The 25,794-nt window shown below is 40.3% G+C and overlaps 1 protein-coding gene across 1 annotated transcript in view; it reads right to left on the bottom strand.

Moving 5' to 3' along the window:
• LOC126335969 (uncharacterized) overlaps positions 1-25,794 on the bottom strand; it is a 301,475-nt gene that overhangs the window by 103,213 nt on the left and 172,468 nt on the right. The window contains exon 5 of the mRNA XM_049999446.1: positions 6,059-6,304. Coding sequence (XP_049855403.1) covers positions 6,059-6,304 — 246 coding nt within the window. The remainder of the gene's footprint in view (positions 1-6,058; positions 6,305-25,794) is intronic.

Genomic DNA, 25,794 nt, shown 5'->3' with positions numbered 1-25,794 from the left:
CAGGGAAAATACCATTTTCAAGGATTTTATTTGCTAGGTAGAGTAGAGAAGTTCTAATTTCCTTAATTATATTATTACAAATTTACTGAATGCATAGTAGTGCTCTGTTCTAGAGTTGTTCAGCTTGTTTACAGAGTTATTTATATCTGTAGCAGTTATTCTACTCCAGTTAAATCTTTTATCTGTTTTATTCTGTTATTGTAAAAGAAAAGCTTCCACATCAGTTAAATCGTCAGTTTTTGTACATAGGCATTTACTGAATTTACGAAGTGTTCACTGAAAGTGTTACAGTTAATTGGGTTACTGATTTATTCGTTTCCCATAGTTGCCTTACTTTTAACTATGTTCCAGGCAGCTTTACATTTGTTTTTAGAATTTAAAATATGCTCTCCATTTGCTTACACTTTTGCTGTTTTAACTTCAGATTCGTATATTTTTCTAGAGTTTATATATCTATTGTTGTTTTCTTGACTGTCTTCAGTTTTGTCCTTCAGCATGAGTAAATGGATTCTAATTTTATTGGGGTGTGGGATGTACCACTTTTTTGTATGTTGTGGTTTATGCACATTGATATTGTTACATCTCTTTGTAATAAGACGGCAGTTACTGTCTAATGTATTTTTTATATTGGTTATGAATGTAGAAAAGCTTTCATTTGTATCTTTGTTGATGATTAGTATTCCAGTCCATTCTATTCTACTCAGTTCATTTCTCATTATTTTTATGTTCTCTTCCTTGAGAGTTCTATATGTAGTTGGCATCCTAGTGTCATAAACTGTCAGATTTACAATTTTGAGTCATATGCCATCATGGGGAGATAGTCCTAATTCAATGGTATGCCACTCTACTTGATTCCTACATACATTGCTAATTATACTGTCACGGTATGCCTCCATTCTGGTCGGATTTTCATTTAAGTAGTAGTAATTCATTGTTCTTAAGATATTTAGGATATGTACCAGTTGTTCACTTTACTCTTACATCTATATTAATGTATCCTGTGATAAATGTTTTGTATTGCTTATATTTGGCACTCAGTAAGATTGATTCAGAGAGTTTTTATTCGAATATCTCCTCATCAGAAGCCGGTCATTGGTAAACTGTTGCAATAATGAGTTTATGAGTATGTATAACCAAGGCAGATGCTTCAAAAAGTCTTTCAACAGACAGGCTTGTGAGGTCTATGATTGAATATTTTACATTGAGATTTTTGCTGATAAAAATTGACACTCCACCATGGACATTGTTTGGTTTTCAGTAGCTTGTTGCTAAAGAGTGGTTAAATGGTACAAATAAACTTATTTCTGCACTTTTATTCCAATGTTCATTCACAGAGACTGGCCCACTTAATTTTCTCTAGCCAGCACTGTAGTTCACTGACTTTGTTTCTTAGGGATTGTATATTTATATGTAAGAAATGTAGTTCATTTTTACTGCAAGGTGGTACATTGCTTACATTGGGCTTAGTTTGATTATTTACTTTAAATGTGTTTTTTGTATTATGTTCTGAAGCTCTTTGTTTCGACCAAGTCCAACACAGACTTATATACTTCCCTGATCTGATTCTGAGTTTTGTGACGTATGTTTTAAATTGCCGAAACTAGATAATTTATTATTTACCATATTAAGTATTTTTGGACCAGCAGTGTCTAAGCTAATCCAGTTAGACCCTGACCATCTCTTGTGTGATAAGTTCTCGAGCAGTTACAACTGTCAGAGGGTTGAAGATTACAACTGAGACATTCGTTAATATCTAAAAGCATTATATTTTTAAACTGTTTGCAATTTTTTTCAAAATACTTGTTAGCTTTGGCTATTTTTCTGTTTACACATGATGATTCAATTAAATTGTAGCGATGAGGTATTTTAAATAATATAACATTTGTGTTTGTTAACTTGCCCAGTGTTGTCTTCAGAGCTGTTGTTGCTGCAGCTGTTTCATTATAGTATACATCATTGGAACCAGCTATAAGAACTGCAAAGTCACACTTTGACAGATTAATGCAATCTTCAGTGTTGGTGAGGATCTGATTGAATCTTGCTCCGCTTGATATCTACACAAGTATATCAATTACACAAGTATATCAACGTTTTGTAATTACACTTCCTATCTTGATATCGTTTCGGTATCTGTACTGGATTGAGAAGAAGTCAGAAAATATATGCGCTTATTTTGTGTAAATACCTGATACTATGCACATAAACGAATTTGCTTTCTTACAAAAGCATATAACATTTCAAACACATTCTTGTGGAATCGTTAGAAAACTAATGCTGCGTGCGGGATATTGTAGTGTCTTCCACTCCTGTGGAAGTGGTTAACTACAAGAATTCATGTTGCCAAAAAAGAGTATTCACTAACAACAATTATTCTGTCGCTTGTTAAAAAGAACTGTCAATACTTTCAACTTGACTACATGTAAAAACGATCACCGTTGCTTTATTATCAAAAATTTCGGTGAAAATACGTTAGCTGCACTACTACATGTGCAACAGTTCGTTGAATTGTTAAAATCAATGCTTTATTTTAGCTATAAATGGGAAAAACTGTAACTGTCAGTTCCACTTCACACAGTGCGTAAAGATAGGAACTCGGCTTTCTGCACCGAGTCACATGACTTAGAAGTTGGTTTCAAGCCTTAACACATGCGCGGCCTAAGTTATGTGTGGTCTATGGTTAGTGTAAATTCGATCTCTTTGTTTTTCATTATGTCACAAATTACGCAGTTTGTTGTGATGTCTAATTTGTGTAATGAGAGAATTTTGAAATTATTATAGTCCTTCTCTGTTGTGCAGCCTTTTTGTCAAGAAACAGAGTTTGATTTCTCAAAAACGATTTTCTTTGAAGTGAAACCAACCTCCACGATTCACAGTAAAGTTTTAAATTATCTGCCATGTTTGCATCGTACTTTACGCCACACGCGGCAACAGATGATATGAGAAAAAAAATAAGTTGCTCCTGCAACTGCTGATTTATATTTGCTTTCGGGAATGTCAGCATTCCAGACACAAAAACAGTGTTGTGAGCAAGAGGTTAGTCAGCTGTCGAGAATTCTTCTGGGTTGTATGGCCGTAGTCCATGGAACTCTTCCATCCCTGACGTTTCGTCAAAAGCTACGTTGGACATCTTCTGAGCTACTCCTGGTTGTGATGAGTCTTGTCGACCAGGAGCACCTCCGAAGATGTCCAACGTAACTTTGGACGAAACGTCAGGGATAGAAGAGTTCCATGGACCACGGCCATACAACCCGGAAGAATTATCGGCAGCTGAAACATCCGGTCGTGAAAGCCTTCACTGTATGAAGGGGTTAGTCAGTTTTATTTCAGGGCAGATCCCACCTCCCATTCTTGAAAATATCTTGTAGTCTGGATTGTTAAACGTCGTGGTGGCAAGGAGATTAACTTTTAGTGTAAGTACTGGTAATTTCAAATAGTTATTTCCTTTCGAGTATAGCAGTAAGTTATTTTTGTGGCTATTCGAAATCAAACATAGAACTTCATATCACGCAACTATCACAAAGTACTTCGGTTGTGAGTTTTAGTTATATAGCTTTCATTGTGCACGTAATTAGTTTCTTTTGGCATTTAATTGGATTCACTTCCTTTATTTCATGAAGTTTCGGATTTATTTCAGGACACTGTTCACATGCGATACACGGGGCCATCGAACAGTCTGATTTGATTAGTAAAAGAATACGATACTTAAAGTACGTGTTACATGAAAAGAAAATTTTTGAAATTAATATATTCAGTTTTCTAACATGCAGATAATTTTTTTAGAAAATTTACACCAGTAACGATACCGGATAGGAATGGTCGGTGTTGTTCAGGAGCCAATTGATGACGAACGAGCAGAGATTCACATACAGCCACCCCCAGATTTTTTTGATCTTGACTTAGAGCAAGGGGTAACCACATACCCAATTTTTGAATCTTCCACACTGAACGCAAATGTCGCACAGTGTTGGAATATGACACGGTTCATCACAATTGCCAGTTCTGGAGTACACTGACATGGATAATTGTGTATTAATGCGTTTCAGTGACCGTTGCTAAACTCCAAAGGTTTTCTGAATTAATGTCAGAACGAGAAAACAATTTTCTTGCGCGCTCTGTCCAATGGCTTTGTCACCATACAGGTCGCAAATGTTTCCGGGTGCTTCGGCTCCTGTCACCCCTCTAGTGAACTCAAACAGAAGAATATGTCGGAAATGTTCCGATTTTTGCAGTTGGTACTTCATTTTCTAGCGTCCACAGCTCCACTCACTTTCTTCAAAAGAAAGATTGCCAATATGTAAACTGAAATATCAACAGTGAACTACAAATAAGAAATGACTATCAATAAATAAAGCTTTAGCAACCGGGAACTACAAATAAGAAATGACTATCAATAAATAAAGCTTTAGCAACCGGAATAGTAACATGCAAAACAAAGTCTTATGGACCAGTCGAATACATAGCCAAAGTGATTCCATACAGTTTTGCTAACCTTAAAATCGGCAAAGGATTTTTACGGCCGACGTGTCATTAACAGAGGTTTAGTTGTAACTAATTTTGACGTGTCTGTGATAAATCCTCAACGCGCTGTTGCCCTGAAACTACATACTGTCGTAACACATAATTTACACTAATGGCCATTAAAATTGCTACATCACAAAGATGACTTGCTACAGACGCGAAATTTAACCGACAGGAAGAAGATACTGTGATATGCAAATGATTAGATTTCCAGAGCATTCACACAAGGTTGACGCCGGTGGCGACACCTACAACGTGCTGACACGAGGAAAGTTTCCAACCGATTTCTCATACACAAGAAGCAGTTGACCGGCCTTCGTGGTGAAACGTTGTCGTGATGCCTCGTGTAAGGAGGAGAAATGGGTACCATCACGTTTTCGACTTTGATAAAGGTCGGATTGTAGCCTATCGCGATTGCGGTTTATCGTATCGCGACATGGCTGCTCGCGTTGGTCGAGATCAAATGACTGTTAGCAGAATATGGAATCCGTGGGTTCAGGAGAGTAATACGGAACGCCGTGCTGGATCCCAACGGCCTCGTAACACTAGCAGTCGAGATGACAGGCATCTTATCTACACGGCTGTAACGGATCGTGCAGCTACGTCTCGATCGCTGAGTCAGCAGATGGGTAGTTTGCAAGACAAAAACCATCTTCACGAACAGTTCGACGACATTTGCAGCAGCATGGACTATCAGCTCGGAGACCTTGGCTGCGGTTACCCTTGACGCTACATCACAGACAGAAGCGCCTGCGATGGTGTACTCAACGACGAACCTGGGTGCACGAATTGCAAAACGTCATTTCTTCGGATGAATCCAAGTTCTGTTTACAGCATCATGATGGTTGCATCCGTGTTTGGCGACATCGCGGTGAACGCACATTGGAAGCGTGTATTCGCCATCGTCATACTCGCGTATCACCCGGCGTGATGGTATGGGATGCTATTGGTTACACGTCTCGGTCACCTCTTGTTCACAATGACGGCATTTTGATCAGTGGACGCTACATTTCAGACGTGTTACGAGCCGTGGCTCTACCCTCCATTCGATCCCTCGGAAACCCTACATTTCAGCAGAATATTGCACGTCCGCATTTTACAGGTCCTGTACGGGCCTCTGTGGATGCAGAAAATATCGACTGATGCCCTGGCCGGCACATTCTCCAGATCTCTCACCAATTGAAAACGTCTGGTCAATGGTGGCCGAGCAACTGGCTCGTCAGAATACGCGTCACTACTCTTGATGAACTGTGGTATCGTGTTGAAGCTGCATGGACAGCTGTACCTGTACACGCCATCCAAGCTCTCTTTGACTCAATGCCCAGTCGTATGAAGGTCGTTATTACGGCCAGAGGTGGTTGTTCTGGGTACTGATTTCTCAGGATCTATGCACCCAAACTGCGTGGAAACGTAATCACATGTCAGTTCTAGTATAATATATTTGTCCAATGAATACCCTTTCATCATCTGCATTTCTTCTTGGTGTAGCAATTGTAATGGCCAGTAGTGAAGTTATAGGAGAGTCGCTACGCTGCCGTACCTACGTAGTTGTGCGGCGGCATGGTGAAGAGGAAGCGGCCGTAGTCGCGGTGGCGGCCGTCGGCGTCGCTGGCGGCGTACTCGAGGCTGAAGGGCCGGCCCTCGCAGTCGTAGCCGCACCACGGGCAGTGGAAGTGCAGGCGCGGCGGCCGGCCGCTGCCGGAGAGGGCGCGCTGCGACAGCCGCAGGCCGCGGCAGAAGTTGGTGGTCGGCGAGCTGCCCAGCGACGAGAAGCGCAGCACCGCACCTGCGGCGCCCGAGGGTCCCGTCAGCGCTTGCGGTCGATAATGACAAACTTCGAGCCCACAGTCGAGGATGTCACAACTTGTCGATTTTATCAATGTCGTACGACGAACTAAGCTTCTTACAATCATCTGCAGATTTCTGATTCCAGAATTTCCTAGTGTGCTATCATGTTTTCCAGCTATGTGCCATGTACATATTTAAAAATGAAAACATGTCTCCGTATCACAATACTTGGGAAGGAGCGCCTGGCCCCTGGTACGAATACGTCCAGCTGACTTGTGTCGAGGTCCAGTGAGCCGGCCAGTCTGTGGATGGATTTTAGGTGGTTTTCCGTCTGCCTCGGCGAATGCGGGCTGGTTCCCCTTATACCGCCTCAGCTACATAATGTCAGCAATTGCTGCCCAAACAAGTGCTCCATGTACGTTTACACCACCATTACTCTACCATGCAAACATAGGGGTTACACTCGTGTGATGTGAGACGTTCCCTGTGGGGGGAGGGGGGAGGGGGTCCACAGGGGGCCGAACCGCACAGTAACCCTGGGTTCGGTGTGGGGCAGCGGAGGGGTGAAGTCGACTGCGGTAGTCGTCGTGGGGTTGTGGACCACTGTGGCTGCAGGGACGAAGTCTCTCTGTCGTTTCTAGGCCCCAGGTTAACCTACAATACAATACAATCACAATATTCATAAAAGAATATCACGGCAGAGTCTGCACAGAATACCTTGAACGGTAGATGCGCAATCGGCTGGGCAAGCGTGGGGAGAGCGGTAGTGTTGGGTGTTGTGGGCTTGTGGGTAGTCGCTGTAGGGGAAATACCGCGTGCTGGAGGGGAAGCGTCGCTCTTAACTGAAGCTTCCGCTCATATTCCTTGTAGATATTAAATGGAGCCCTTCCACGCGCAAAAACAACTGTCAGATCTGCTTTAGTTAATATCTAAAAAGAATTCTGCAGGTAACAAAAGCAGCAATTTATTTTCTCGTGACTTTCAGATCAGCGTCATGAGTGTCACATTTCGAATCAAACCTACACTTTTCTCTTGTTTAAATCTTAAAATTTGCTTCCTTTGCCAAAACACAGCGGAATTTATAGTCTCACCTCACTAACATGTTGTGAAGATGCGAGAGAATTTTGAAACAGTGGTTTGTTAAGTTTATTAAGTGATGAACTGAGGAAAAGTAAGGTCTCTAGGTTATGAAAAAGCATATCCTCGGTACAAAGTACACCTGCAATCTCCTCATTTAAGTTCTACCAAAACCCAAAACATTTCTCGTTTCACCAGCAATCGATAGTTCTTAAAAATTACATTCTATCAAAAAAGTGTGTAGTTACTGGAATAAGTACGTAGATAATGAAGTTTTGCACAACAACCATATGGAAAAATACTGTCCTCTGTGTGTTATTACTTGCCAAATCTCATTTCAAAGGCTCAAAGGGCTTATGAAATATGAGGAGTGTTCTGAATATTTCACTCTGGTTTTTTCATTGGCATCCCTGATCGCAATTGATCATGCTACATCAGATCAAGTTTCTCGATACTGCTCAAGATCGAGACCTCCACCCACGTTTACAGGAAAATTCACTATCATTCCTAACACACATCACAGTATATATTTATGTATGCGCTGTAACTTACGTAGTTTTTGTATGCCAATTTGAGATAGTTTCTCAAATTTATAGACCAAAAGTGTCCCGTATCAAATTGTTTGTCTCAACTTGCTACCTCAATATGCTACCACAAATTGGTCTACAAAAACTACGTAAGCTACAGCGCATGCGATTCGAGCGGGTTTTTCGATATTCTCGCGCTCTCTTCGCACAAACCATTAGTTCTAGAGAAATAAATGAATAGGTCCTTTTTTGTAGGAAATTTAATGTAGTTTAACTTTGTACTGCGACAAGTTTTCGCTGGAGGGTGTGGTTTTCGAGTTATTCAAGAAAAACCTACAAAAGTGATATTAAGTGCCCAGAATGAGATTTTCACTCTGCAGCGGAGTGTGCGCTGATATGAAATTTCCTAGCGGATTAAAACTGTGTGCCGGACTGAGACTCGAACTCGGGACCTTTGCCTTTCGTGGGCAAGTGCTCTATCAACTTTTTTTAAAATTTTTTGTTGATCTCTTCTTGTTATATTTTGTTCGTTGTGTATGTTCGGGGCGTACGTCTCATGACACCCGTTCAGGTTGTTCGTTGATCCGTCCACTCAGTTTTTTTACTACAGAGGTTAGTTAACCCTCTGACCAAACACGTTGAGCTACTGTGCCGGCACCAACTGAACTACCCAAGCACGACTCACGCCCCGTCCTCACAGCTTTATTTCTGCCAGTACCCCCTTTCGTACCTTCCAAACTTTACAGAAGCTTTCCTGCGAACCATTTGATATTTAGTATGTTCTATCTCGGAAACCATTCGGAATAGGGCATAGGTCCATATGTTTTTGTTGAGAACCACTAATACTATCGCCCCTCAAAGCGTGTACCTTTCCTCCTGACACACCTTGTATAAATATACATATTTTTTTCGAGTTCTGACATATAAAGCTGTGAGTGAGGCCAAAACGAGTTTTTTTGCCGAATAGTTTCTGTAAAATCGTCTGTGAAAAACTGCCTCGATTCTGTCTCCGCTGAACTGCCGAAAGGTGGCAGACAGTATCGGTCCCCCCTTCCGAACAACCGAATAAACTCGCCCAGCGCTTTAGACGAAAATTGATCACTGCGCATAGGCCAAAGTATCCTGCGTGGGCGCTAACAATAGACATCAGACATGTTTTCGCACTCGTGGCAACATACATTTTCATGGCATTCACAGAATGTGCAGGGTGTTTCAAAAAGAATGACCTGATTTCAAAACAACATATTTATTGATACAAACATACTACAAACTTTGGAAGAATTGCAAAACACTTACAAACTATTGAAGTTTTAGCTATGCTATTACACATCCCCTATGAAAAACATGTAGACGACAGCTAAATTCGTGATAAACTTTACACAATGTATCTGCTTTTACGGAAGTTATGGCGGCTCTTGTTCTCTTCTTCACTTCATCTATGTCACGCGGTAAAGAACAGATGGTGTAGGATTTTACTTCACATACCCCCACAGGAAAAAAATACATGATGTCACATCTGGAGATCTTGGAGGTCAAGAAAGCAAGGCAGTGTTCTAGGGTCCCTTGCGCCCTATCCAGCATTGAGGCAGTGTGTCACTGGGAAACTGACGTTCGTTGCTGTGCCAGTGTGGTGGAGATCCATGCTGTTGGAAAATGAAGTCATCAGAGTCCTCCTGAAGCTATGGAAAACCACTTGTGCTGCATTAGGAGATAGCTCATTCCCAGACATTTTTTCACATGAAATGGCGCAAAAAGCGATCACTTTTAAAAAAATGTTTTTGGGTACAGTCGGATTGATGTCAAAATTCTGAAGAAAAGCACTCTGGGCAGAAATAACTACCTCATTTTTTGCCAACTGCAGCGGACGCCTTCTTACTTCTGACTGACTGCAAACTGAGAAGACGTACTGACTGACATCTGACGGCAATTTTCTGAAACTCTCATTCAAAAAACACACATTTACTTTCCGGCACATCATATGTTTCGTAATTATTATCGTCCCAAAACAGGTCGTTCTTTTTGAAACACTCTGAATTTAAATGGTTTAGTAGGAAGCGACACAAGCTTTTTAAGACTTTTCGCAGATGATGCGGTTGTCTATATGAAAGAGCAACACTAGTAGGCAGTATCAATTTGCAGAATGACCTACAGAAGATTAATAAATGGTGCAGGCCCTGCCAGTTGCCTCTGAACATAAATAAGTGTATCATTATTTCGCATAAATATAATGACAAATTGCTGGAAACAGTATCTACCATAAAATATGTAGGAACAACTATCTAGAGCGACCTTAAGCGGAATGACCATATAAAAGTAATTGTAGGGAAAGCAGATGCCAGACTTAGATTTATAGGAAGAATCTTAAGGCAATGTTAGTCAGACACGAAGGAAGTGCCTTACAAAGCGCTTGTTCGACCGATTCATGAGTGGTGTTGTTCAATATGGGATCCTTCCCGTGTGGGACTGATAGAAGAGAATGAGAGGAGAGAGAGAGAGAAGAGAGAGAGAGAGAGAGAGAGAGAGAGAGAGAGAGAGAGAGAGAGAGAGAGTGTGTGTGTGTGTGTGTGTGTGTGAGAGAGAGAGAGAGAGAGAGAGAGAGAGAGAGAGAGAGAGAGAGACAGAAAAGACCTTAAGAAGAGTGCCGCGTTTCGCCGTGGGATCGTTTAGTCGGCACGAGAATGTTACAGAGATGCTCAAGAAACTCTAATAGCAGACGCTCCAAGAGAGGTGTTGTGCATCAAGGAGAGGTTTAATAGGGTAATACAGAGAGAGTACTTTCCGGAAATAGTCGGACGACATATTACTTCCTCCTCCAGACGTCTTGCCAAATGATCACGGCGAGAAAATTCGCGAAATTAGAGGCAATACAGAAGCTTACTGTCAATCGTTTTTTCCACGCCTCATCCGCGTGCGGAAGAGCGAGGGTGTGGGGGTGGAGGTGGGGGGGGGGGGGCAGTTAGCCGTACAAGAAGTATCCTTCCGCCACACACCGTCAAGTGTCTTGCGGAGTACTCATGTAGATCTACATCTGCATCTACATCCATACTCCGCAAGCCACCTGACGGTGTGTGGCGGAGGGTACCTTGAGTACCTCAATTGGCCCTCCCTTCTATTAGTCTCTTATTATATGTGGAAAGAAGGATTGTCGGTTTGCGTCTGTGTGGGATCTAATCTATCTGATTTTATCCTCATGGTGTGTTCGGGAGATATACGTAGGAGGGATCAATATACTGCTTCACTCCAAGGTGAAGGTATGTTCTCGAAACTTCAACAAAAGTCCGTACCGAGCTTCCACTGGAATTTATCTATAATCTCTGTAGCACTTTCGCGATTACTAAATGATCCTGTAATGAACAGCGCTGTTCTCCGTTGGATCTTCTCTATCTCTTCTATCAAACCTATCTGGTACGGATCCCACACCGGTGAGCAGTATTCAAGCAGTGGGCGAACAAATGTACTGTAACCTACTTCCTTTGTTTTCGGGATGCATTTCCTTAGGACTCTTCCAAAGAATCTCAGTCTGGCATTTGCTTTACCGACGATTAATTTCATATGGTCATTCCATTTTAAATCACTCCTAATGCCTACTCCCAGATAATTTATGGAATTAACTGCTTCCAGTTGCTGACTGCTATATTGTAGCTAAATGATAAAGGATCTTTCTTTCTATGTAATCGCAGCACGTTACACTTGTCCCACATTGAGATTCAGTTGCTATTCCCTGCACCATGCGTCAATTCGTTGCAGATCCTCCTGCATTTAAGTACAATTTTCCATTGTTACAACCTCTCGATATACGACAACATCATCCGCAAAAAGCCTCGGTGAACTTCCGATGTTATCTACAAAGTCATTTATGTATTTTGTGAATAGCAACGGTCCTACGACACTCCACTGCGGCACACCTAGATGCACTCATTAAAAGTATTAGTTCTATACGATCTACCCCCACATCAGTTCACCCTGAACTGCCTTTTGGTTCCTTTTTGAAATCTAGTTACAAATATCCCTTTCCCTACCACTTGACAGGTTGGTTCAAATGGCTCTGAGTACTATGGGACTTAACATCTGAGGTCATCAGTCCCCTAGAACTCAGAACTACTTAAACCTAACTAACCTAAGGACATCACACACATCCATGCCCGATGCAGGACTCGAACCTACGACCGTAGCGGTCGTGAGGTTCCAGACTGTAGTGCCTAGAACCGCTCGGCCACCACTTGACGGGATGTGAGGTCACAAACACTACGAATTCGTATTTACTTCATACTAGAATTAAGCTGCCTTAAGACTAGCAGTATTCTAATTCATATTAGCATTAGCTTAAAACAATTTTTCCGTTGCACATTAAACTCTCTTCAGTGCATATTAACGTCATATCGATCATACTTGAATTCACTATTATTTCCAAAACCCTGTCTGTTATCTTTTCTAAATAAAATTAACTTAATTTCTACGACTTTAAAACGACTCATAACTGACGTGTAAAATGTCTCATCTCAAAGGAATTTTCTTGCTAATGCCAAAACTTAGATTACGTGACCCTCTAATATTTCTTAAGTTGTGTTGAACTTTATATTATAATTTATGTTTAGTAATATTGATTCAGCTGATGCGTTCATTCGACATCATCGGTTGTACTAACATTAGTTTTCGAAACAGTCGTTTAATTCCATTTTAACATTGTACCTCCACTAGAGGTACACAGAATGAGTTTTCGATGAGAAAATCGATTTTTCGACATACGCATTTTCCAAATATTTAGAGTTTCTAGTTTAAAACTGTGCATAAAATATTGAGAAGACGTGCATACTAGTATTTTATACCTTTTTTAAATTGCTGGATCGATGTTCCGCACCATGTTTATGAGAAACGAAACATGTCTTATTAGCCTTCCTTGTCAGAGATAGAATTGAACACAATTTCTGTTGGCTACACTGCAAGACAATTGACAGTCTATTTTGCGTCATTTGTATTGTTTCCTTTGTGAGCAAATCGATGTGAGAGTTTTTAAGAGGTATCTCTAACCTCTACATTGGTAGTGATAGATTAAGTAACGCTGCTGCCACTACATCTTCCTGCTTCAAAAAGACATGTAGCTGGAATTGAAAAACAATACAATGGAATATAGTAGAATTAAATCGGGCGACGCTGAGGGAATTAGATTAGAAAATGAGGCACTTAAAGTAGTAAAGGAGTTTTGTTATTTGGGGAGCAAAATAACTAATGATGGTCGAAGTAGAGAAGATATAAAATGTAGACTGGAAATGGCTAGGAAAGCGTTTCTGAAGAAGAGAAATTTGTTAACATCGAGTATAGATTTAAGTGTCAGGAAGTCGTTTCTGAAAGTATTTTTATGGAGTGTAGCCATGTATGGAAGTGAAACATGGACGATAAATAGCTTAGACAAGAAAAGAAGAGAAGCTTTCGAAATGTGGTGCTACAGAAGAATGCTGAAGATTAGGTGGGTAGATCACATAACTAATGATGAAGTATTGAATAGAATAGGGGAGAAGAGGAGTTTGTGGCACAACTTGACTAGAAGAAGGGACCAGATGGCAGGACATGTTCTGAGGCATCAAGGGATCACAAATTTAGCGTTGAAGGGCAGCGTGGAGGGTAAAAATCGTAGAGGGAAACCAAGAGATGACTACACTAAGCAGATTCAGAAGGATGTAGGGTGCAGTAAGTACTGGGAGATGAAGCTTGCACAGGATAGAGTAGCATGGAGAGCTGCATCAAACCAGTCTCAGGACTGAAGACCACAACAACAACAACGTTTGTCGAAGTCATTGAATTTTCTCCCTTTCAGTATGCCAAGACCTACTCTAAACATATTTAACAAGCGTGTACATTGGCGCAAGGAACTAAAGGGTACTCAGAATTCGTCTGATTCATCGTCTAGGTCAGTATTTGAAGTCCCAGTAATCTCTAACCTCTACATTGGTAATGATACATTAAGTAACGCTGCTGCCACTACATCTTCCTGCTTCAAAAAGAAATGTAGCTGTAATTGAAAAACAATACAAGAAACTAAATCCTGGAACTACAAAATATGAGATAATTAATGTGTCTGTATTATCAGACGTCTTGGAGAGCAATGTGTGCTGCAGGCAATGTAGAAAGTGTGGTGTTTCACTGAAAACAAACATACATGTAGGACCTGCTTGTGAATTTGAGCTGATGTGCAATTATTGCAAACACAATGTTATTTTTTCAATCCCTCATATGTTACTGCAGATACAGGTGAACTATTCGATATACACACCAGACTCGTTATGGATTATGGTCTATGGGTAAGGACAGGGCTGCAGCTGCCGTGTTACATGGTATGATGAACCTTCCTGCTCTAGCCTCAATGACAAACACGTCATTCTAATAGGCTCTGCTATTGAAAATGTAGCATAGGAAAATATGAAAGATGTTGGTGACGAAGCTGTTTTTGAAAATAATAAAAACAAAGACCTGTCCATAATTTTTGATGCGACCTTGCAGGCTACACATTTAACAGTGGGCGAGGTAGTTGATGTGACAGTATTTCCCAAGCATTGCAGATACAAAGATAAAATGAAACATAAACATGGAGAAGGCATAAAGAAGGTTGAATAAGAAATTATCACGGTTCAAGTGGTGGTATGGACGTTGCTGGAGTAAGAAATATTTATCAGCGCTCAGTAAAATGATATAACATTAGGTACATAAATTGTCTTGCATACGGTGGTACAAAGTCATTCAAAGAAACTGAGGAACTGAAGCCCTAAGGAAACAACGTGAACATCTGAAAACTAGAATTTATTTGGCCACATTTGGAGAAGAATGGGATCGAGACTTCGAAAACTCAATGCTAGCATGAAAGGCAAAAGACTGAGGGATGGAAAAACTTTAGATGCAAAAAGACTGACACATGCTGCTATAGGTTATATTCAGAAGTGCAATAATCTGGCAATTATACATAATGCAGTAAATGCAGCATTCATGAGAAGAGCAGCGTGGGCGCGTTTTTTTCACACAGCTTCAGGCAATGAGAACCCTACCACGGGATATGTCCAAAAGGAAAAGACAGTTGGTGCAAGTACAATAGAGGCAAGGTAACAAAACAACAATAAAATCAACCTCATCATTTGCCATCTACCATATTGGACGAAATAAAACCAATACTCCAAGACTTCACAGGTGTTAGCCTGCTAAAGAAATTATTCAAGGTTGGACTGAGAAAAGAAATGAGTGTGTGAACCATGTGACATAAAACACACTCCTAAAACTGTGTATGTGAGTATAAACACTCTTCAATTTGGGATTTTTGGTGCTGTTTCATCATTTAATCAGGGGTATATAACAAAGTGCAAAGTTTTGCAGAAAGTGGGGCTGTGATTAGATTTATGAATTGCAGTAGCTATACTTTTTTTAGGCAAGGAATAGATCATGTCTTCAGATAATACAGTACAAATCCACTCAAAGATGGCTAGACAGCATAGAAGAGCCATGAAGACGAAGCTGTTGCGCAATTATAATGATCCTACCTAGGGAGCAGGTGTGAATTTTAAAAAGTTTCATTTCCTATAACTTTAATTTTTTGTTTATATGGTACACTTTCTCAGAGTTTATTTATAATAGAAAGATGAAATTTTCAGGAGTCGATTCTGAAGGACTGTTAATGTAGCCGAATTAAAAGCTTTGTGAAATTATTTTGAATTAAAGGATTTGTATTTTAAAATATGTATATAACTTTTTTAACATTTATAACAAATAAAATATCTCAAAAAGTAAACTTTTCTTATCCAAGAAGATAAATTCAGTGCAAAATCTGAATACATATTCGCATTATGTCAAAAAATTAAGACTATAGTCAGAATAACTCATGAGAAAATGGTCCTAACCTTTGGCTCAATTTAACATCTAAGCAAAGGGCATTCTGTATAGCCTTACGTGACACAATTTTAAAATTATCCAAATGAGTAGGTCCCCCATGAAAGCTATTATCCTGTTATGGTCTTTAGTTATTACAGATCCTCAGTCATGGGTGCAAAATACGGAGTGAGGAATTAAACAGGTTTCAACATTAGAAATAAGGACTTCTTACAGGAATCCTAAAATACACCATGAAAACGTTTGTACAGAATCTACAGAGTTAGCAATCAATCACAAATGTCATGCTGTTGTTGCAAATACGTCTTATACATATAAGAAAACAGTGGATTTCAGGTGCCAAAACTTTAAGTAATGGTCAAAGTGTTTACTGTTAGGTGTCACGACAGAGTTTTCTTCGATATTAGATTATAAAATCACAGGCTCTTCGGCTTTTTAGTGGTGAAGACGAGCAATATTATTGCCACCTTGATAACCATGTACAAGGCAGACCGTTACAATGAGAACGAATATTTCCGCTTATGATGCACTGTTATGCGTGTGACTCCTGTTTTATCATGCAAACCAAGCACTGAGTGCTTGTTCATTTTCAATCATGTGAAACACATCTCTTCTACTGAACAAGTCCTCATAACTATTAGGTGTTGCATTTTAATGTTCATGTTTACTAGAGGTTTTTTTCTTATTTTGGACCATATTAGCTCGTTCCACAATATGGACAGTGAAGAGCTTGAAGTAGAAGAGATGATTTTACTAACATCAAAGATGAACAAGTGCTCATAGCTCTTAAGGTATGCATTTTATAGCCCGTGTTTACTTTTTTTTCTTGTTTTGGTGTAAGGAACTTGTCCCTAAAGCTTGACGGTGTTTCTTTCTTGTCCTGTGGATAGAGTTCAACCGAATTTGATGCACAAACAGAAAACTTCACAAGTATCGGTTCTGTAGGGTTAGAATCTACTAGCTCCCATAGGAGCTGAGATATAGGTGGAAACCTGTTTTTGTCAGCTTTTGATGTGGGCTTCTCTGCAAGACAGGCAAGTATGGCTGGAGCAGTATCAGTCTCCTTTTTCGACCTGTTTTGCAGGGGCTACAAGTGTCTATGGGCATTCCACCAATGCTCTGGAATGATGAGATGGATAGAGGAGAGGATGAACAGAAAGAGGGGCCAGGAGGAGATAGATACAGACAGAGGGGAGTGGAAGGGGATGGAATGGAGGAATGCATGGACGGAAAGAGGAGGAGAAGATGGAGACAGAGAGGGGAGTAGGAGATGAAGAGACAGAGTGGGGAGGAGGAGAGGACAGGCAGAGGTGGGAAGATGAGATGAGGTGGACACAGGGATGAGGGAAGAAAGAGGTGGGAACAGAGAGGGGGCAGGAGTAGGGGAAAGGTTAATAATTTTAAAAAAGATGTCAATTCTGCAAAACAAAGGGTTAAAACATAGCATTGGTCTATTGGACACAAAATGAAGATGACACAAAGGGGCAGATCCACCAGTCCTACAAACTAGTGGCAGGCTACCAAGGAGGAGCGTGATGACGGTGCTGTCCATCTCCAGCATCGGTCTGTTCTTCGGAAGCAGAACGCACTTTTAGGCCTGGCCAGAGACTGCCTTCATGCACAGACTATATCCAAATGTGTTCTTAGTGGGATTGTTTTTTTAAAAGAGCTGATAAGGGAAGATTCCCAAGACTCAACAAACGACCTTGATCAAACTTGGTGGATGTAGGAGAAGGGGCAAACTAATGTAATAGGTATTTGTTTGTGCCCAGTTTCACTTTTAAGAGGTAAAATTTACGTCAAAAGGTAATTTGGCGTATTAGGTTTGGAGGGACTATCTTCAAAAAGGTATGTAAAAATGTTTCTCAAATAAAAGTTAAAATCTATCTAACGTTCTTGAAAACTGTATGATCGAATTTTGTAGTAATCTGAAATTTTGCAAAATATTCCACTACCATTAATTAATTTTGAAAAATGAAAACATTTGTTACAACACAAAGTAAAGAAGCTTTCAAGTTACTTACATCCATATGTAATAAAACTGGATTCTGAAACACCATCTTTGGAAAATAAGCTCTTCACAATGTCCTGGCAGAATGTTTACAATATAGACTATTAAAATATCTAAACATTCATAGTCTAGTTATATATTTTACTTAAATTTATTTCACATTTTAAATTGTCGTCTTACATTGTACATTGCTTTTTCTAATTCTTAGTTTTTACTTTACCATTCCACACATGTGTATTTCGTTAACTGAAAATAATAAGTAGATGATAGAATTATAGTACTCTATAAATAAATGCTTAAAATATAACTCATTCTTACAGCATGTACGTAAAATGAACAAAATTTCTTCACATAATTTACATGACAGAAAACACAATATAGAACAAAATTCACTAGGGTTTCAAACTGTCGTGGAATCTAAATATCGAAATTTGTATCAGGTATATTTCAGTGTACTTCTAAGCCTTGGCGAAGAGAATTGATTACACACAAGTGACCGTCGCTTGACGATATTGTTTCTCAAGTGGTGATTGACATCCTAATCATGCAACAGAAATACTCACAACAAAGTAAGTTTTCCATCACCTCTGTTCCGAGACTTCCGGAACCTGTACAGAAAATTGGAGTAGAGATCAACATAAACATCATTTCCGCACTTTTTATTGCTCATGAAAACCACACATTGCATGTTGTACCACCATACAGCGCGTCCTTCAGAGGTGGTGGTCCAGATTGCTGTACACACTGGTACCTCTAATACCCAGTAGCACGTCCTCTTGCATCGATGCATGCCTGTATTTGTCGTGGCATACTATCCACAAGTTCATCAAGGCAGTCTTGGTCCAGATGGCCTCACTCCTCAACGGCGATTCAGCGTAGATCCCCCAGAGTCGTTCATGGGTCAGGTCGTCCTTAAACAGCCGTTTTCAATCTATCCCAGGCATGTTCGATAGGGTTCATGTCTGGAGAACATGCTGGCCACTCTAGCCGAGCGATGTCGTTATGCTGAAGGAAGTCATTCACTAGACGTGCACGATGGGGGCACGAATTGTCGTCTACGAACAAGAATGCCTCGCCAATATGCTGTCGGTCGGAGGATGGCATTCACTTATCGTACAGCCGTTACGGCGCCTTCCATGACCACCAGCGGCGTACATCGGCCCCACAAAATGCCACCCCAAAACATCAGGGAACATCCAGCTTGCTGCACTCGCTGGACAGTGCGTCTGGTTGAGGGCATATGCGCCACTCATCGGGGAAGAGAACGTGATGAGAATCCTGAGCGGTCCATTCGGCATGTTGTTGGGCCCATCTGTACCACGCTACCGAGCGAGGTGGCGCAGTGGTTAGCACACTGGACTCGTATTCAGGAGGACGACGGTTCAATCCCGCGTCCGGACATCCTGATTTAGGTTTTCCGTGATTTCCCTAAATCGCTCCAGGTAAATGCCGGGATAGTTCCTTTGAAAGGGCACGGCCGACTTCCTTCCCTCATCCGATGAGACCGATGACCTCGCTGTTTGGTCTCTTCCCCCAAAAAGCCCAATCCAAATCCAATGTATCACGCTGAATGGTGTCGTGGTTGCAAAGATGGACCTCGCCATGAACATCGGGAGTGAAGTTAAGCATCACGCAGCCTATTGCGCACAGTTTGAGTCGTAACACGAAGTCCTGTGGTTGCACGAAAAGCATTATTCAACATAGTGGCGTTGCTGTCGGGGTCCCTCCGAGGCATAATGCGTAGTTAGCGGTCATCCACTACAGTAGTAGCCCTTGGGCGGCCTGAGCGAGGCATGTCATCGAGGGGTCCTGTCTTTTTGTATCTCCTCCATGTCCGAACAACATCGCTTTGGTTTACTCCGAAACGCCTGGACATTTCCCTTGGTGAGAGCCCTTCCTGTCACAAAGAAACAACGCGGACGCGGTCGAACAGCGGTATTGACCGTCTAGGCATGGTTGAACTGCAGACAAGACGAGCCGTTTACCTCCTTCCTGGTGGAATGACTGGAACTGATCGGTTGTCGGACCGCCTCCGTCCAATAGGCGCTGCTCATGCATTGTTTTTTGCATCTTAGGGCTGGTTTAGTAACATCTCTGAACAATCAAATGGACTGTGTCTGTGATACAACATCCACAGTCAACGTCTATCTTCAGGAGTTCTGGGAACCGGGGTTCTGCAAAACTTTTTTTTATGTGTGTACATGTGAAAATCTTCTCACAAAGTTCTTCCATTATCGAAAGCCATGTACATCTCACGGATATACCTGTGTCATCGAGCCCTTTGGGACCACCAGATGAACAAGTTCCTTGTCCTACGGTACGATGCCTTATATAATTCTTTCACAATGACAGCCTGAAGAATCTAACGGCAATACAGATTTTTTTCCCTGACTGGGATAGAAGGTATCATACATTTGTTTACTAGATTTGGATGCAGTCACAAGGACGTTTCGAGGTTCAGAGATTCTCGAATTCTCGGTCCAAACGGACCATCAGTTTCTTTTAAAACTATGAAAAGACGGGTGGTGTGTGTGAAAGAACGTTTTTGAGTGTCACACCCCAAGAAAAGCAGTATCTGATGATCCCAGAGAGCTCGATGTCACAGACACAACCTTGGAACATATAATGCTTTCGATGTTGGAAGAACTCTGTTAGAGGATTTTCGGATCTATTTCTATTGAATGATTATAATGTCAGCCCCCACTTGTGGAAGAATACAGTCAATCTGCAGCCACTAGTAGATAAACAGTTCTATTGGCCAAAGCTTAACAACGTACTGAAATATGCCTGATACAAATGTGGATTTTTAGGGAGTGTCACCTATGACAATTTGCAATCCTGTTGAATTTTGTGTTAAACTTGTGTTTCCTGTCTTGTATATTATGTGACGAAATTTCTTTCATTTTTACGTGAATTGTGTAAGAAAATGTTGTTTTAAGCATTTATTTACAGATTGTCATTACTGTATTGATTTTTTATCGCAATTCATTACTTATTTTCAATTAAAATAATAAACATATGTCAAATAGTAAACCAAAACTGAATGTGAAATACAAAATAACAATTTACAACATAAAACATTAGTAAATCAAATAACTAGACTAATAATAAATGTTTAGATATTTTAATTAGATATATTGAAAATACTGTGACAGCACATAGTGTATGGCTCATTTTTTTAAATGGTGTCCTAGAAACCAGCTTTATTATATATGGATGTATGTAGTTTGAAAGCGTTTTTAGTTTATGTTTTAACAAATGTTTTCATTTTTCAATATTAATTAATTATGACACAAGAAACTGAAACAGTAGATGACAAGCGATTAGGTGAAATACAAGCTAACGAAATAAGATCTGCATTAACATCAATTACAAACAGAAAATCGACAGGAAGAGATGGGATTAATTCTGAATTGCTAAAATATGGAGGAATGATGCTACATCTACGACTGTTACGTCTCTTAAGCGAATGTTGGAAGAGCAGAAGTATTCCCAAAAGCTGGAAGATTGCTAGAGTGATATCAGTTTTTAAAAACAGAGACAAAAGACTATGTGGCAACTACAGAGATATAAGTTTACTACACTCAGAATACAAAATTTAAACAACGATTTTAAATGCAATACTTAAAAACATAACGGAAACAGTACTGCACGAGTAACAAATGGGTTTTAAGAAAGGACATTAAGATGGATGAAGTTTTAATTTTACAACAAATAATACAAAAACGCAGAGAATATAATAAAGAAACACACATTGGTTTCATAGATTTTTAAAAAGGTTCCACAATTTCAATAGACAGAAACTTTGGAAGATAATGGCGAATCGCTGATATCGAAAACATCTAATAAATGCGATAAAAAGTTTGTATCAGAACGCTATTATCACTCTAGATCTCAAGGGAAAAATGACTGATGAGATACTAACTAACAAAGGAGTATGTCAAAGCTGCTCTATCTCCCCAACTTTGTTTAACATTTACATAGATAAATCAATACATGTATGGTAAACAGAATTTCTAAAAGGCATATACTTAAGACAGGACGACTGTTTTCGATAATTTATCACATGTTTATGGTTCAGTGATCATAGCAGATAAAGAAGAGGACTTTCGGGAAAGAATTTACTTACTCAAATAAATAAGTGCGAAATATGATATGGAGATATCAATATAAAAAACTAATACCATGGCTCTCATGGGAAAAGAACACATTAGAACCAAAATAGGGATAAATCAAATGATTTTAGTGCAAGTAAACCACTTCGGCTACCTAGGCTGCAATAAAGATTAAAAATTAAGTTTAGTAAATTTAGCCGGATACATGGAACAATTAACAAAAACCTTAAAAACAGATCTAGGAAAGGTACTCAAATTCTACAAAACAGTTGCAGTCCTCACACTAATTTATGGAAGCGAGACCTGGGTGATTAGCGAAAAGCAAGAAAGTGGTATTCAGGCACTAGAAATGAAATTCCATAGACAACGTATAGGTAGCACAATAAAAGAGAGATTAAGGAACCAATATATTAGAGAAGAACTAAAATTTTTTATTCTGAATGATAAAATTGTAAAGTATAGGAGAAAATGGGACGAACTCCTAGAAAAAATAGAGAGTGACAGGCTCCCCTTAAAGGCTGGAAAATATAAGTGACTAGGAAGAAGATACAGAGGAAGACGTCGACAAAGATGGGTATCATAGCACACAATTTGTTTTAATACCTGAGAAGAAGAAGATTAATTATTATTAAAAAAATCGATTATACCGTTTTCAAGAATGTTAATTACATATAACCTTTTATATGAGAATTTTTTTATATATAATCATTTCGAAGATATTCCCTTCGAACCTAATATGCCAAATTACCTTTCGGGGTGTGTTTTACCCATTAAATGTGAAATTGGTCACGAAAAATGTATTGGATTATTGTGCAGCCTATACACACCTATCAAGTTTCATCTAGATCGTTTAATGACTCTGGGAATGTTCCATTGTGAGCGCAATTTCTTTCTAACCAGGGAAACTCCCCATCGCATCCCCCTCAGATTTAGTGATAAAGTGGCACGGTGGATAGCTCGTCAAAACGTGAACACAAATCAAGCATGAAGGTAGGAAAAAGGTGTACTCTACTGTGAAAAAGGAAGCAAAATAGAAACAGCAAACGACCCAAGTTTAGGACGTACAACGTCGAGCCAGAGTGAACAGTCACAGTGACGTGGTCGTGTGGTCACGGTGATGGCCTGTAAAGCGCGGGACCCGAGTTCAAATCTCCCTCCTGCTGTGTTTTTCCTCTCAAAGTTTTATGAACTGTCGTGCGGTCATTGATGTGTCTGTCCTTCTTCTGTAGTCTTGGCAATTGTCATACTATACACTGATAAGGAATATGAAGCATGCGGTAAGAATATACAGTATTACCGTCGCAAGTAAAAGTTATGAATAGTGAGAGCAGGTGAGATGCCGCATAGATCTCCCACAGAAATAAAAACAACAAATAAATGGGTGTGAACTATGTAACAACAAAGAAATTCAAGAAAAGAAAAATTCCAGAACATTACGCAGGACTCATAACATGTGGCACTTGCGTCGAAAAAATAGGAGGTACAGGGTGACAATTGATGAACTATTTTTTTTAAAAAAAGGAAACAATTATTTTCAAACTACGGCCTGCACGTAATTTATTCAACATGTAAACTCACTACAGATACTCGGATTTAGGTTATGACATGTTCTACTGTATATACCTGTCGTTATTGGCGATGATGGGCCGCAGACGAATAGCTAAATTGTGCATGACCCATTGGAGTGTCGGAACATCGGTGCTGTCGATGACCTCCTGAGTGACTGTTTTCAGCTCAGCAATGGTTTTGAGGTTATAGCTGTACACCTTGTCTTTAATATAGCCCCACAAAAAAGAGTCGCTTGTGTTCAGGTCCGGAGAATATGGCGGCCAATCGAGGCCAATGCCAGTGGCCTCTGGGAACCCCATAGAAAAAAATGTCTCCAAAGTGCTCCTACAGGAGATCAAACACTCTCCTGCTTCGATGGGGTTGAGCTCCGTCTTGCATGAACCACATCTTGTCGAAATAAGGATCACTTTGGATAATGGGAATGAAATCATCTTCCAAAACCTTCACGCACCGTTCGGTAGTGACTGTGCCATCAAGGAATATCGCACCGATTGTTCCGTGACTGGACTTTGCACACCACCCAGTCACCCGTTGAGGGAGGAGAGACTTCTCGATTGCTAAATGCGGATGCTCAGTGCCCCAAATCCTCCAGTTTTGCTAATTGACGAGCCCATCCAAATGAAAGTGGGCTTCGTCGCTAAATCAAAACCATGCATGCGCGTACTAATTCTCATCACGCCCCGCGGCCAATCGTGCAGTTTGAATGTCCTAACGCAAACCGTTCAGAAGTTACGACTATTTTATTCCGTACAGTTCAATGATTTCCACCCTGTACGTATGTCAGGAAGTCCCTTTGTTACATCTCGCAGTTGCAAGCGAATGTTAGACCACGACACAGACACAAATTTCAATACAGAGATAAGAGACGTCATTGATCGGATGGACAGTTTAAAATTTTGTGAAAAAAAAGTCAGGCACTTGGGAGGTTCGGGCCTGGATCTCTCCCCTTCGCTGTCCAACACCATGCACACACAACCACGACTCCTTAGCTATTCTCAATCGCTAGTTCAACATCTACATTTACATCTACATTTAAACGGTTACTCTGCAATTCACACTTAAATGCCTGGCAGAGGGTTCGTCGAACCATTTTCATACTACTTCTCTACCAATCCACTCTCGAATGGCGTGTGGGAAGAAGGAACACCTACATCTTTCTGTTCGAGCTCTGATTTCTCTTATTTTATTATGATCATCATTTCTTCCTACGTAGGTGGGTGTCAACAAAATATTTTCGCATTCGGAAGAGAAAGTTGGTGATTGAAATTTCGTAAATAGATCTCGCCGCAAAGAAAACCGCCTTTGTTTCAGTGACTGCCACCCCAACTCGCTACCATATCAAAAATTTATCGGATTTCTTTTTGTACCCATGTGGATGACCTCGCACTTTTCTTTGTTTAGTGCCAATTGCCACTTTTCACACCATACAGAAATTCTCTCTAGATCATTTTGTAATTGGAATTGATCGTCTGATGATTTTACTAGACAGTAAAATACAGCGTCATCTGCAAACAATGTAAGAGGGCTGCTCACTGGGGACTGTGAAGGTGGTTCGATGAACCCTCTGCCAGGCACTTAAATGTAATTTGCAGAGTATCCATGTGGATGTAGATGTAGATCACCTAAATAATTTATGTAAAGCCGGCGGTTGTGACCGAGCGGCTCTAGGCGCTTCAGTGAGGAACTGCGCTGCTGCTAAGGTCGCAGGTTCGAATCCTGCTTCGGGCATGGATGTGTGTGATGTCGTTAGGTTTCAGTAGGTCTAAGTCAAGGGGACTGATGACCTCAGATGTTAAGTACCATAGTGCTCAGAGCCATTTGAACCATTTATGTAAATCAGAAACAGCAGAGGGCCTGTGACACTGCCTTGCGGAACGCCAGATATCACTTCTTTTCTATTCGATTATTTATCGCCTATCACTACTAACTGTGACCTCTCTGGGAGGAAATCACGAATCCAGTCACACAACTGAGACGATACTACATATGAAAGCAATTTGATTAATAGTCACTTGTGAGGAAGGTATCAAAAGCCTTCTGGAAATCTAGGAATATGGAATCGATCTGAGATTCCTTGTCGACAGCACTCATTACTTCATGGGAATAAAGGGCTAGCTGTGTTGCACAAGAACGATATTTTCTGAATCCGTGTTGGTTATGTATCAATAAGTCATTTTCTTCAAGATGATTCATAATGTTGGAGTACAGTATATGCTCCAAAATCCTACTGCAAATTGAGGTCAGTGATATGGGTCTGTAATTCAATGGGTTACTTCTATTTCCTTTCCTGAATATTGGTGTGAGCTGTGCTACTTTCCAGTCT

Source organism: Schistocerca gregaria, chromosome 2, assembly GCF_023897955.1.
Source record: "Schistocerca gregaria isolate iqSchGreg1 chromosome 2, iqSchGreg1.2, whole genome shotgun sequence".
In the NCBI taxonomy this organism is placed as follows: domain Eukaryota; kingdom Metazoa; phylum Arthropoda; class Insecta; order Orthoptera; family Acrididae; genus Schistocerca; species Schistocerca gregaria.
This window is presented reverse-complemented; position numbering and strand designations above follow the sequence as displayed.